Source organism: Betta splendens, chromosome 21 (genome assembly GCF_900634795.4).
Source record: "Betta splendens chromosome 21, fBetSpl5.4, whole genome shotgun sequence".
In the NCBI taxonomy this organism is placed as follows: domain Eukaryota; kingdom Metazoa; phylum Chordata; class Actinopteri; order Anabantiformes; family Osphronemidae; genus Betta; species Betta splendens.
In genome coordinates this window covers 384,861-397,977 of record NC_040899.1, presented here as the reverse complement: position 1 = coordinate 397,977, position 13,117 = coordinate 384,861, and the positions used below count along the sequence as shown (strand labels likewise).

Below are 13,117 nucleotides of genomic sequence, written 5' to 3'. Positions count from 1 at the left end.
TTTTAACTACAACCTGAATTTAGGTTGTAATTTCAGTCACAAAATAAGTAAGGCCTGGTCAAAAAGCAGTAGACTGGAATGAAACTTTGTTTGACTTCATATTGAGTCTTAGTAACTGTCAGTAACTGTCTTAGTTATCAGGATGTGGTTCATTACCTCCTCCAGGATTCCTTCTGTGTTCCGCCAGCGCCCCAGCAGAGCAGATCAATGCTGTAGTGAGTCACAGGTGAACCACCATCATTCTTTGGTGCCTTCCAGGTCAAAGTCACTGTGCGCTTCCTCACATTCTGAATCTTCAACCTTGTTGGAGGATCAGGAGGATCTAAGAACCCAATAGTAGCACATAGGATCAGTGGTAACTAAACATGCATGTGAGCAGTTTGAAATAAAAAAAAAATTGGTCTGTCACAATGGTTAAAAGCTGAAAGATGAATAAGGAAAGAAAGCACACGTACAGATAGGATCTCGAGCTTTGGTCGTTTCAATGGATGTGAGAAAGGGACCAAAGCCAAAGCTATTCTCAGCACGGATACGGAACAGGTACTCCTCACCGTCTATCAAGTCTGGAACAACCAGAGACTGAGAAGCACAGGCTGGGTTTACCTGAAAGAGCAAAACAAGGACCAGACGTATATAAGTAGCAGCAGAAACAAGCACATATCTCAGAATGTGCCAAGTGTGGCACTGTACCTTGGTCCAGGCTTTGCCCTGCACTGTCTTCTTTTCAATGAAGTAGCTTTTCACCCTGTCTCCTCCATCACACTCCGGGGGTTTCCAGGTCAGTCTGCAGGTTCCCCTTGTAACATCGCTCACCTTTATGTCTCTGGGAGGTCCTGGTAGATCTGCAGAGGCACACATAAAGAAGCCATAATCTGTCACTAATTAATAACCATTATATGAGGCATTGTACGTGACAAAGGTCTGGATGTTTGTGTACCGAGAACGTTGACTCTGACTTTAACCACCCTGTGCCCAGCGGGACTCTCAGCATTAATGATGTATCTGCCGCTGTGAGACAGTTTGCTCTGTGGGATCACAACCACCCAGGTTGTGTCGGTAGAATGGATCTAAAAAAAATAAAAACAGTCATGCTTTTCTGTCTTTAAAATTGGCCTTCAATGTCTTTTATAATCTTAAAACAATTTTGTGATTATATTGCCAGATGATCAGATCAAGCTTTGATTGAACCTCTCTCTAATTATGAACTATAAACTATAATTGACATGTTGGCTTACCTCCGAGTCCACAGGCAGCGTGTGCAGTTCGTTCTTCTTCTCAGTCTCTGCGGGTCCATCAAAGCTCCAGGTGACTTTGGGCATAGGTCGCCCAGTGACGGTGGCTGGAATCCTAATGGTCATTCCCGCTCTGCAGTTCAACAGTTCACTTGCGCTCACATCCAATGTCACAGTCGGTTCAACTAGGGAGAAGACACACTGCATCAGCTGGTCACTCCATAACATAACAATAACATAACAAACACATAACAATGTACAGAGAACAAGCTCTGCCCCTGTATAAAATGTATAGACAAGTGCTAGTGGACCAGAAGCTGTGTCTTGTCATCTTAGTGGAGCCTGTATTCAGACTAGTGTCACAGACACATCCATCAAAAATGTATTAGCAGATTAATTAACAGCAGCTTTTCTGAATAGGTACATATAGGGTAATATTATTTTTACTTACTTAGGATGTCCTGGACCAGAATGTCACCTGTCCTGGCAGGCTCAGAGTTTCCAGCAGCATTCACGGCATAAATCTTAAACTTGCACTTCTTGCCTTCCTTCAGGTCAGGGACAGTGATTTCAGTAGATCCGTGGAGCTTGTCGGCAGGGTTCACCCTTCTCCAGTCAGGGGAACCCTCCTCGTGGACTTCGATGATGTAACCTTTGAGGGGGCTGCCTCCATCCCTGTCTGGTGGGCTCCAGGTGAGAGTGATACTGTTCTTGCTCTTGTCTTTGGCCAGAGGGTTGCCAGGTGAGCTGGGGGGATCTAGACGAGCAAATAAGAGAGTGGGGTCGGCATCAGTTCCAGACGGCATGAAAATAAAATGACATGTGCAAAAAACAATCTTCATCATCATCATTTGTATTAACATGACAGTGAATCTCATTATCTGGAGTAAAACTTAAAAAGTGCTATTAGGATGTGGATAATACTTACTGCATGGATCCTCAGTAATGCGGCACTCGGACGGCTCACTGGGAGGTCCGACTCCAGCCGCGTTGCAAGCCGAGATCCTGAACTGGTACTGTGTCCCTTCAATGAGTTTGAGTATGGTATACTGAAGGCCTTTCACTGCTGGTTTGGTGACTGGGGACCGATTTACACGGCCCCAGTATACTGCACCACGTTCCCTCTTCTCCAGCCAGTAACCCTGGATGGTGGAGCCCCCGTTGTCAAGAGGGGGTTCCCAGGTCAAGGTCATGGTGCTCGATGTGGCAGCAATAATTGTGGGGTTACGTGGAGGTCCAGGAAGACCAAACGGTTCCCTCAGCTGGACTTTGTCTGAGTCACAGCCATCACTGACACCATACTTGTTTTCAGCTTTGATCCTGAACTGATAAGCACCATTTAAGTCCAGTTTGTAAACCTGAATGAGCAAAAAAGTATCCAGACTGTAACAATGAAGCAGACATTCTAAGAAGCCCATAGTTGTTTGAATATGAATATGATGTTAACATTAACTCACTGAGAGTTCAAACAATAAGAAAAGCAGACTTGTTAAGATGCTGGAGCTTTATGAGGTGCAGAATGTAAAAGGAACACGTATAACTAGTTTTCTCACATTTAACTAAATAACATGTTTTCTCACATTTAGCTAAATGTGAAAAAGTCTAAATATAAAGGATAAACCCTACCCTCAAAGAGTGCTCGTAAGCTGATCTCAGATCAGTGACGCAGACTCTGACTCTCGGTGGACAATACTGGAGGGGAACCTGAAGTCAAACTAGATATAGCATTTCCATAGGAAAATGCAAATGGAATGCTGTCATGCTGAATGTATTCCTGGAGAATTGCTGAAAGTAGCTAAAACACAGCTGAAAACAGCTGAATCATGTAAAGAACAGATGAATGTATTTAAAGAGAATGAGTTGTTTAAACAGAGCTGAATGCTTGCAGAAAAAGCTGAAGCAGATGAATTTCAAATTGAGGAAAGAACTGCTGAAAATACAGGAAGACACAATATACGTAAATGTAATAAAAACAGCTAAATCTTATAAACAAATAGTTTTAAGTTCAAGAGATAAAAGAATAGGACAGAAGAACTTATATACCTTAATAAATCAGTTAAAGTAGAAATACTACTATTTTTAGCTAATGATTTGGATTGGTGCTTTTATTTTGAATGTATATGGAAGAAGATTGTGTGGGTAATTGCTAAATTGGATAACAGACTCAACTACTCAATAAACCAAACCAAAAATTCTTGAAAGCAGAAATAGTGCTATTACAGCTAAAGATTTGATAGATTGGTGGTCTTCTTTTGAAAAGATATGGATGAAATGTGGAGAAATATTACTAAACTATAAGGTAGTCTCATTAAATAGTCATATTTAACCAGTCAAAACCAAAAATTTGAACTTTTATTTTGAAAGTATTTGGAAAGGTTGTGTGGACAATTACTAAACTGTAAAACAGTCTTATTAATTATCAATCACTACCCATTTAGAAGCATAAAAATGACTAGAAAAGCTGATAAATTAAATTGATGCTTTTATTTTGAAAGCATATGGAAGAAGCATGTGTAAGTAATTGTTAAATTAATTAATTAATTTAATAAATTGTAAAATAGTCTCATAAACCACTTATAATAAATCAGTTGAAAGCAGAAAAATATATAATTAGCTAAAGATTTGGATTGGTGCTTTTATGTTGAAAGGATCTGAGGAGCTGTGTGTGCTCAATAGCTAAACTGTAAAATAGTCTCATTAACTATCGTATTTTTCGCCGTATAAGACGCACTTTTTTTCCCCCAAAACTGAAGGGGAAACGTTGGTCCGTAAGGTATAATACTGTAGATTCATTAACTACTCATAATACACCACTTGAAAGCTGAAATACTGCTATATTTACCTAAAGATTTAGATTGGTGGTCTTCTTTTGAAAGGATATGGACAAAACGTGCAGGTAATATTATTAAACTATAAAGTAGTCTCATTAAATAGTCATATTTAACCAGTCAAACTTTTATTTTGAACGTATTTGGAAAAGGTGTGTGGACAATTGCTAAACTGTAAAACAGTGTTATTAACTAGTCATAATAGATAGTTGAAAGCAGAAATATTGTCATTTTTAGCTAAAGATCTGAATTGGTGCTTCTATTTTGAAAGGACTAGAAGGAAGCCTGTGCAGGTAATTGCTAAACAGTACATTAGTCAAATTAACTAGTTGTGTGTGCTTAATAGCTAAACTGTAAAATAGTCTCATTAACTAGTCACAATTACCCATTCAAAAGCAAAAATAGTGTTGTTAAACCTTAACATTTGGATTGGTGTTTTTATTTTAAAAGGATTTAGAGGAAGTGTGTGATTAATTACTAAACAATAAACCCGTGTAATGAACTAATCAGTAAAATGCATAGAGCTGCTACACTGAGCATCAGGAGTTTGACCTGTCACTCAAAGCTGCAGCTGCAGCGTTGTCATGGAGATGAAAGGCGGGAAAATCAGGATCATTCTGCTCTTAGAAAGCAAAGTTGCACCTCTGCTAATCAGGCTTGTTACAGCAAAACCATAATAGCTGTCAAAGAAATAACGCCACTTTATGAATGCCAATGGTTTAATGAGCAAGTGGTATGAGTTTTATATTTGAAGACAAAAAATTGTGTTGGTCAAAACGGTCACGATTTCAAAATGATGTATCCCTGCGTTTCTCTTAAAAAGTCAAATGCATTAGAGTGAATGGGAGGATTTCTGGAACTCTCTGCGTTTTGAGGCAGCTACAGAATATAGTACAAGTATGACTACAAAAAACTGAAAAAATGATATCAATATAATAACTGTGGCTGTAGTGACGAGTTAAAAAGAGAAGTCCTGTCTTAAAAAAATGTTTCTTCACACTTTAGCTGTGACATCACACACTCTAGTTCACGCAATACTTACAGTATGAATGGAAAAGTTGAAAATTGACCAAAAAACACACAATATTTAAACTGCTATAGATCAGAAAGTATTGAAGATTTTACAAAGCTGAACGGAAGATAATAGCTGAATAGCTGAAGACTGTTTTAAAGTTTGAACGGTGTCTGTAGCTTTAAGTATGCTGAAGTAGTTAAAAGCTGAAAGAAGACTAAGCTAAAGAGTATTTGAAAATGGTTTTCAATTCATTTTAATGGGGAAATTTTAATAATTTGAAAATGGTGACCGTTTTGACTTGAAGATGAAAGATATGAATAAGAAAAATGGAAGCACACTTCTCCTTAAAAAGCTGAATATTTTGATGTTTGAATGGTTTCTGTAGCTGAAAGTATGCGGGACTGGTTAGATGCATAAAACGTATGTAATAATAATAATAATAATAATAATAATAATAATAATAATAATAATAATAATAATAATAATAATAATAATAATAAAGATTAGAAAAACAATACAGTGAATGCTTTGCAGCATTTAGGTATAATATTTAGATTTATATTTAACATTAGATTTATATTTATTATTTATATTTAGACTTTTTCACATTTAGCTAAATGTGAGAAAACATGCTGTGCCTTTTAGTTGAATGTGAAAAACTAGTTATACGTGCTCCTTTTATATACGGCACCCCATAGAGCCCGGACTCACCTGGTATCTCCTGTCAACAATGTTGATGGTCAGGGTGTCAAAGTCAGACTTCTTCTTGCTGGCGTCTCTGAACTCAACAATATAGTTTGTAATGTCGCTGCCACCATTGTCCTCTGGAGCATCCCAGGTGAGATAACACGAATCTGCCTTGATGTCCGAAACCACAATGTTCCTTGGAGGAAGAGGCCGATCTGGAAGGAATAACATAGTGGTCAACATGTGTAGAGAGAAAGCATGGCTAAACATGTCAGGGTTCATCCAGTTAGATGCAGCTGTTACTCTACATTTTAACTAGTGAAAATAAGAAAACCTGATGTGGACAAATGCTTTTTTACTATTTTAGAAACATTCTTACCAAGGACTTCAACTTTAATAATCTGCTGAGCTGTGCCGTGGCAGTTTTCAGCCACCAGCGTGTAGCTACCCTTGTCCTTTCTGATGGTTTCTGGGATGGCAATCTTTGTCCTCATAGTGGTTCTGTCAACCTGAATGCAAAAAGTTTTTTTTCAGACTGCAGTGAACAGTAAATTCCAACTATAGTTGACCTGAACTAAATTAGACTTTGTAGATTTTGGTGAATGAATGAACAAGTGGCATGCTTTTACCTCTTCAGTCTCCATCATTATCTTGTCATCTTCAGGCTTTTCAATCACCACATTGTCCTTCATCCACTGAACAGCTGGCAGAGGGAGTCCCCTCACTTCAGCTGGGATGTCTATAGCTGATCCCTTCCTTACAACAATGGAATTACTCTTGAAGTACTTTAGTATTGCAATAATAGGAACAACTGTGGACAACAGACAGGCAGTTTATTATGCTATCAGGATCATCGGCTAAAAGGAACATCTCACTGATTTTCAATGGGGGATGACCAAAACTGACACGGATTAAAACAAATTAGAAATTATGTCTTTATTCAATCACACACATCAGACGGTGAGTGCTGAAGAACTTACTGTCTCAGGATCTCTGGCCATTGAATATTAGTGCTGTACGGGTATGCAAGGAAAAACAATGGCAGACTGAGAAGTTGCGCTCCAGCAGGCTGGCTTCACCCCCTCTCAGTCTGACTGTTGCTGAAACAGGTACAGAGGAAACTAGGAAGCACTAGTTGTAGTCTGTGAGCTACGAGGCAAAAAGCCCTCTGTCCTGTTTCAGTGGCTTTTTGCAGAGGAATAAATGATAATTTCTCTGCATAGATAATATGGAAGAATGAGAAAGAGTGTCCCTTCATTCTAACATACTACCCAAGGTCGTTTTGGTTAACCCCCATTAAAATCTGTGAAGTTTTCTTTCAAAGAATAAAACAGATCTTAACAAAGAGTTGCCTACTTTTATCATCCTGAATCGTGACTGTGATTGACTTGGAGGGTTCTCCGTCCCCAACTTCATTTACAGCTTTGACACGGAACTGGTACTCCTGATCCTCTGACAGGTTCTCAATAGTTCCACAGCACTGGCAAAAGACCTTGCGATTGGCCACCTCAAACTCAGTGCTATCGGACCGCATCTTCTCTATATAGTAACCTACGATGGGGCTTCCGCCATCACTTTGAGGCGGCTGCCAGGTCAGACTGATGGTGTTCTTGCTTCTGTCAGTGTAGCGCAGTTTCTCCGGGGCAGATGGAGTACCTGGAATGTTGTGATAGAGCTTATCCTATATGTGGCATTTGTGTTCCCAACTCATCACTAAACCAGCTAATATTAGAAAAACAACTCTTGGGGGAGGGGTTACCTTTAGGATCTTCAGCCAAGATTGGTCCCAGGTCAGCTGGAGCTCCATCACCATACTTGTTCCTTGCGACAACCCTGAAGTCATACTCCTCACCAGCCAGCAGGCCCTGGACACCGCACTTACAGGATGCCGTCTCAATAGGCTGTCGAAACAGTTTCTTTTTGGTATCCTTTCTCAATACCTCATAGCCTACAATGTCACTGCCACCGTTGTCCAAGGGATCAGACCAAGTGAGGGTAATGTTCTTCTTGGTGACTGTGACCACCTTCAGGTCAACCACTGGTCCAGGTACGTCTATAGAGATACAGGGCAGTTGTTTAAGTTAATACAAATCACACCACGAATGTCTTTAGTTTAGCACAATGCCAAACCAGCTTCTTTTCTTCTGCATTACAAACAAATAAAGACGCAGAAGTTAGAATGAGGTATATTCAGGTAACACTGACCCATAATGTCCACTCTGGTCTCTGCAGTCTGTGTTCCACTGGTGTTTGTGCCGGAGATTTTGTAGAGTCCGTGATCTGCCCTCAGAGTTTTCTTGATGCACAGAATGCTGTTCTTGCCCTCTGTCTCCACAATCATCCTTTCTTTATCAATTTCTGTGTCATCTTTGGTCCATTTTACCTCTGGCTGAGGTCGGCCAACTACCACAGCAGGGAGCCTCAGAGGATCACCTGCCCTGATAATGATGCCATTTTTCACTGAAACGTCCAGGTTCACGGTAGCAGGCTCTAATGGATGCAGACACAAATAATTGTTTAGGATGGGATTTTATTAAATGAAATATTTTAGCACATTATTATAGTTTTGGCAGAAGGAAACTGTTTACCTTGAGGCTCTTTGACCGTTACAGGTTCAGTCACACCAGGAGCTCCTGGACCAGCATCGTTAACAGCGATAACACGGATATAATAGTCACCTCCCTCCTTGAGACTTGTCACAGTGTAGGTAAGCTCTTTACACCGAAACTCTGTGCTTCGAGTCCAGTTCTTCTCTCCAACCACAACCTGCAAGAACATTGCAGGTTTCTGTCAAAGACTTTCTTAGTGCACTTAAAAGTAAGACATACTGTAGACTTGGTAACTCAGATGGTAGGGCATTGGCTTAGGAAGCAAAAGGTTCCAGCTTCCCACCAGCGCACCAAGTGTGTCCCTGAGTAAGACACTTTGCATTAGCTACCTGGGTGCCTTGTTTAACCCACGGTATGGGTTAAATGCAAAAGACCAATTTTGTTGTGACACTGCAACAAACCGTAACTTCCAGCAACATGTGATGATGACAATAAAACTACTTTTTTAGAATGATACTTTACTTTTATTATTTTGCAAACCTTTTCAACGTGGTATCCCAGGATGTCTCCTCCCCCATTGTATAGTGGGGGCTTCCAGGCCAAAATCACAAAGTCTTTCCCAGTGTCCACGATCCATGGAGAGGGAGGACCAGGAGGCACTAAGCGTGAAACGGAACAATGACAGAAGTAATTACGTCGTTATCTTTATACCGTTCTGTATAATGACTACGCTTTTACAAGAGCTTGGCTTTTTTCACCCTTTTCCTGTAAATAGACTAATTCTAGAATGTTCCACATTGAGCAGCTATTGATCATGATTTTTTTCACATTTAAGTCATATGAATGAAGGAACTTTGAACAAAATAATTTTGTCATGTTACCTATATAACTAATCTCTAAAAGTTGTCCATTATTGTAATAAATGTAAAATGTTGGGAATGTGATATGTGGCTTACAGTAAATCAAACATATCTTACATTGATATGGTTTGTTTTACTGTGTGTTTGTATTAGAAATATTTTAGTCCTGACTTTTTGATTTTGTTTAAACAAAATCTAACTGTATTTCAGTGGCAATCAGATGTGGGGTTTCAATCACTCTGAAGTGTGAACTTACTAATGGCATCCATGGTGATGGTGCGGTCAGAGGGCTCGCTGAAGGGCCCAGGTCCGGCCAGGTTCTCAGCACACACTCTAAAGATGTAAGTGAGGCCCTCCATCAATCCAGTGATCTTTACATCCAAAGAGCTGAGGAGGGTGCGATTCACCCGGGTCCAGTGTTTGCTGTTCACCTCCTTCCTCTCGACCCAGTAGCCCAGGATCGGGCTGCCGTTGTCCTTTGGCTCATGCCAGGAGATGTGGGCAGTGTTCGCTGTCACTTCGTGGACTCTGGGGGAATTAGGAGCATCGGGAGGATCTGAGGGTGAGGAAAAGATGTTAGTGAAGGACCAGAGAAAAAAAGATTTACATGTCTATAAATGGGATCCTTAATGTTCTATTAATCCTAAAAGGATTAATACAATTTGGTCCAAGATTTACTGATATAAAAAGAATATAGTTTGCCAATTTAAATGTCAATGGTTCAGTATAAAATAATCTTCATGCTTTTACTCACTGAACTGGTTCTTGGCAACCACTGGTTCAGAGATGCACGGATGTCCACAGCCATACTTGTTCTCTGCTGTGACTCTGAAGATGTATTCCTTTCCTTCGATCAGTTTGGTAACAGGACAACTCGTGCCCTTTAGTGTGGAGGTGACAGTAATCCAGCCGATTTCATCATTTTGGTTGTCTTTCTTTTCTAGGATGTAGTTCAGGATCTCGCTGCCACCGTCATCTTCGGGAGGCTCCCAGTTACAGATGAGCGATGTGTTTCGTATATCTTCAAAGGTGCAGTTGACCGGAGGGCCAGGTTTGTCTGGAGAGGAAAGAGTTGAGTCAAAGTTTAAATGGAATCCTATTTAATTCAGTACTTAATTTTGTGTAAATGTAGCCTTATTTTAATATTCTTTAATTGTTGAAACAGTCTGTCTTACCAAGGACATTGACATTGCAAGAGGCAGTGGCAACACCGTGAATGTTCTCCACCTTGATGGTGAAGTTTCCGTGGTCAGGTCTGATGGCATCACGGATCATCAATCCAGACTGGCCCCTCTTTGTCTGGTCCAGACCCAGACGCTCCCGCAAGGGCGTCAAAAACTCTTCCTCTGGCTCTGGAACCTAAAGAGAATAAGGCACAAATCTTAAAAAGATGTAAAAATTCTGAAGGACATTAATCTATGTCTTCTGTAAGAACCCAAACCTTGGCCTTTGTCTTCTTTTTCCTGACCACAGGGACGATCTTCTTGGTCGGCTCTTTGGTGACATCCTCATCATTCCTCAGCCAGGATACTTTGGGATATGGGGAGCCAGAGATGTAAGCGTCAATCCGGATCTCCTCACCTTTCTTGACGCACAGACCGGACTGCACACTGGCATGGAGAGTGACCTTTGGTTTTTCTGGGTTTGCGGAGAAACAGTTAGATGCTTCTTGATTCAAGCTGGACTTAAAACATATTGTTTTGTTATTGTTTGTTATGATAATAAATGATAACTAATAACTTGCTTACCAACAGGGTCTGCAGCCTTGACCAGCTGTGTGCTGCGTGATGGCTCACTGAGTCCAGCAGCATTCTCCGCTCGTACCCTGAATTGGTACTCCACATCCTCCTTCAGGTTCGTCACCACGTAGGAGAAACTGGGAACCAGGTTTGGAGTCACTTTCTCATAACGATCGCTATCCTTCTCAAACTTCTCTACAATGTAGCCCTGGATTGGACAGCCGCCATCATACTCTGGAGCCTTCCATGTGACTGTGATGGATCTGCAGGTTGGGTCCTGAGCCTCCACCTGGATGGGTGGATCTGGTTTCTCTGTAAAATTAAGAGCAAGCAACACGTCTGAGCTTTGTCAGGTTTTAACATAGAATATTACCAGAATCTGGTATGACACTGTGGTGCTGAGAACAGAACTTACGTTTAATTTCCTCTGCGATAACTGGGTTGCGCAGCTCCAGGTAATCTCCAGCTCCAATCTTGTTGACAGCCTTCACTCTGAAGTAGTACTCGCAGTTAACAAAGAGGTCTTTGACAGAGTACGTCAATATGTGCTCTCCTGATGTGATGGGCATGTAGGTCTTCTTAGTGGCCTCACGGCGCTCAAGAGTGTAGCTGACAATCGGGGTGGCGCCATCGTCTTCTGGGGCTTCCCAGCTGATCTTGCAGGAGTTTTTGGTTATGTCACTTGAGGTGATGTCTTTACACTTACCAGGGAGTCCTAGATTATTTACACATGAAACAAAAATGTTATATAATCTAGGGAAATCCGATCAGATGTTTAGAATAGCACTGTTATGAAAATACCAATTCTGAGAAATTAACAAAAACCAAACATCCAACCAAAAATCACTGATTTAAGACTACATTTCTGGACTTTTTTTCAAATGTTGTCCTACCAATGACTTTGACATTGGCAGTTCCAGTGGTAGAGCCCAAACTGTTCTCTAGGGTGATTGCATAGGTGCCGGCATCAGCCCGCGTGCACTTCAGCAGCTCCAGGTGAGCACTGTTCATTTCAACTGTCATGGAGAGACGATCGTCAGTCTTGCACTCCACTGTGTCTTTCTGCCACAACATCTGAGGCATTGGAATTGCCCTATAAGGGATGTTTAGATGCAGCTTCTCGCCCTCAACCACAACCACATCCTGTGCCTTCACATCCATAGTTGGAGCACCTTAGGACCAGAGCATAGGACAGTTAAATGGGGCTTTTTACTAGACATATCATAAACAGATATGTGTGTATGCTTACAGTCAGGATCCTTGGTGAAGACCTTGTCAGACAACTCAGAGGGGTCGCTTAAGCCAACAGAGTTGATGGCGCGAACTCTAATAACATATTTCTTCTCTGGTTTTATTCCATCTTCTATTCTGAACTTGAGCTCCTTGATGGGTCTGCTGTTGATTCTAAACCATTTCAGCTCTGGACGGGCCTCGGCCACTTCAATGTGGTAGCCAGTGATTGGGCAGCCACCGTCCTTAGCTGGAGGCTTCCAGGTCACACTGATGTGCTCCCGGCTGGCATCAGGAACGGTTAGTTCAAGAGGAGGAGATGGAGCACCTGAGCAGAGAGGAAGGCAGTGGGAAAGGTTCGTAATGTGTATTTGTCCAATAAATACACTACTGGAATGCATTTAGTCAATGGCCTTGCTAGCAGTGAAAGCATTTCCTTCAACTATCCGATAAAACCTTACTGGTTGGATCCTCCACGGTAAGGATCTCTGTGGGTTCACTGGGATCTCCAACTCCAGCCTCGTTCTCAGCTCTGACCTGGAACTGAACCTCAGTTCCCTCATCCACATCTGTCACCTTGAACTGAGTCTTTCTGTCTGGAGTTTTGCAGCACTTCAGCCAACGTGTTCCCACCTTCTCTTTCTTCTCAATCACATACCTGTAAAGCATAAGATGATTGCTTTCTTGTACCCTGTCTTCCAGTAGTTCTAAGAAATGCCTCACTGCCAGCACAACAACTGGTTTTCTTTTCTTCTTTTTGATACAATATTAGTAATGATCTGTGTCACTGTGTACAGCTCTTTGTTTTCTTACTTAGTTATAGGCCTTCCACCATCACTCTTGGGAGCTTCCCATTTCAACTCCACATATCTCTTTGTAACCTCCACCACAGTCAGGGCATATGGTGGTCCAGGAGTTGCTGCAGACATTAGTCGGAATACACATTTAAAACCTTTGAAGTGAAAATTCAGCTGGAA

General features: G+C 41.2%; 1 protein-coding gene across 22 annotated transcripts in view; it reads right to left on the bottom strand.

Moving 5' to 3' along the window:
* Positions 1-13,117, bottom strand: part of ttn.1 (titin, tandem duplicate 1) — a 173,208-nt gene that overhangs the window by 68,688 nt on the left and 91,403 nt on the right. For all 22 annotated transcript variants that reach the window (XM_041068717.2, XM_055504775.1, XM_041068719.2 and 19 more), the window contains 25 exons: positions 12,954-13,059; positions 12,602-12,798; positions 12,160-12,468; positions 11,804-12,082; positions 11,326-11,625; positions 10,920-11,222; positions 10,613-10,809; positions 10,347-10,530; positions 9,926-10,228; positions 9,428-9,727; positions 8,852-8,970; positions 8,351-8,528; positions 7,968-8,252; positions 7,522-7,815; positions 7,119-7,418; positions 6,392-6,573; positions 6,142-6,271; positions 5,787-5,977; positions 2,161-2,590; positions 1,684-1,989; positions 1,236-1,417; positions 938-1,067; positions 691-842; positions 456-603; positions 157-322 (listed from right to left, as the gene is read on the bottom strand). In XM_041068717.2, the coding sequence (XP_040924651.1) occupies positions 157-322; positions 456-603; positions 691-842; positions 938-1,067; positions 1,236-1,417; positions 1,684-1,989; positions 2,161-2,590; positions 5,787-5,977; positions 6,142-6,271; positions 6,392-6,573; positions 7,119-7,418; positions 7,522-7,815; positions 7,968-8,252; positions 8,351-8,528; positions 8,852-8,970; positions 9,428-9,727; positions 9,926-10,228; positions 10,347-10,530; positions 10,613-10,809; positions 10,920-11,222; positions 11,326-11,625; positions 11,804-12,082; positions 12,160-12,468; positions 12,602-12,798; positions 12,954-13,059 (5,671 nt within the window). The remainder of the gene's footprint in view (positions 1-156; positions 323-455; positions 604-690; positions 843-937; positions 1,068-1,235; positions 1,418-1,683; positions 1,990-2,160; positions 2,591-5,786; positions 5,978-6,141; positions 6,272-6,391; positions 6,574-7,118; positions 7,419-7,521; positions 7,816-7,967; positions 8,253-8,350; positions 8,529-8,851; positions 8,971-9,427; positions 9,728-9,925; positions 10,229-10,346; positions 10,531-10,612; positions 10,810-10,919; positions 11,223-11,325; positions 11,626-11,803; positions 12,083-12,159; positions 12,469-12,601; positions 12,799-12,953; positions 13,060-13,117) is intronic.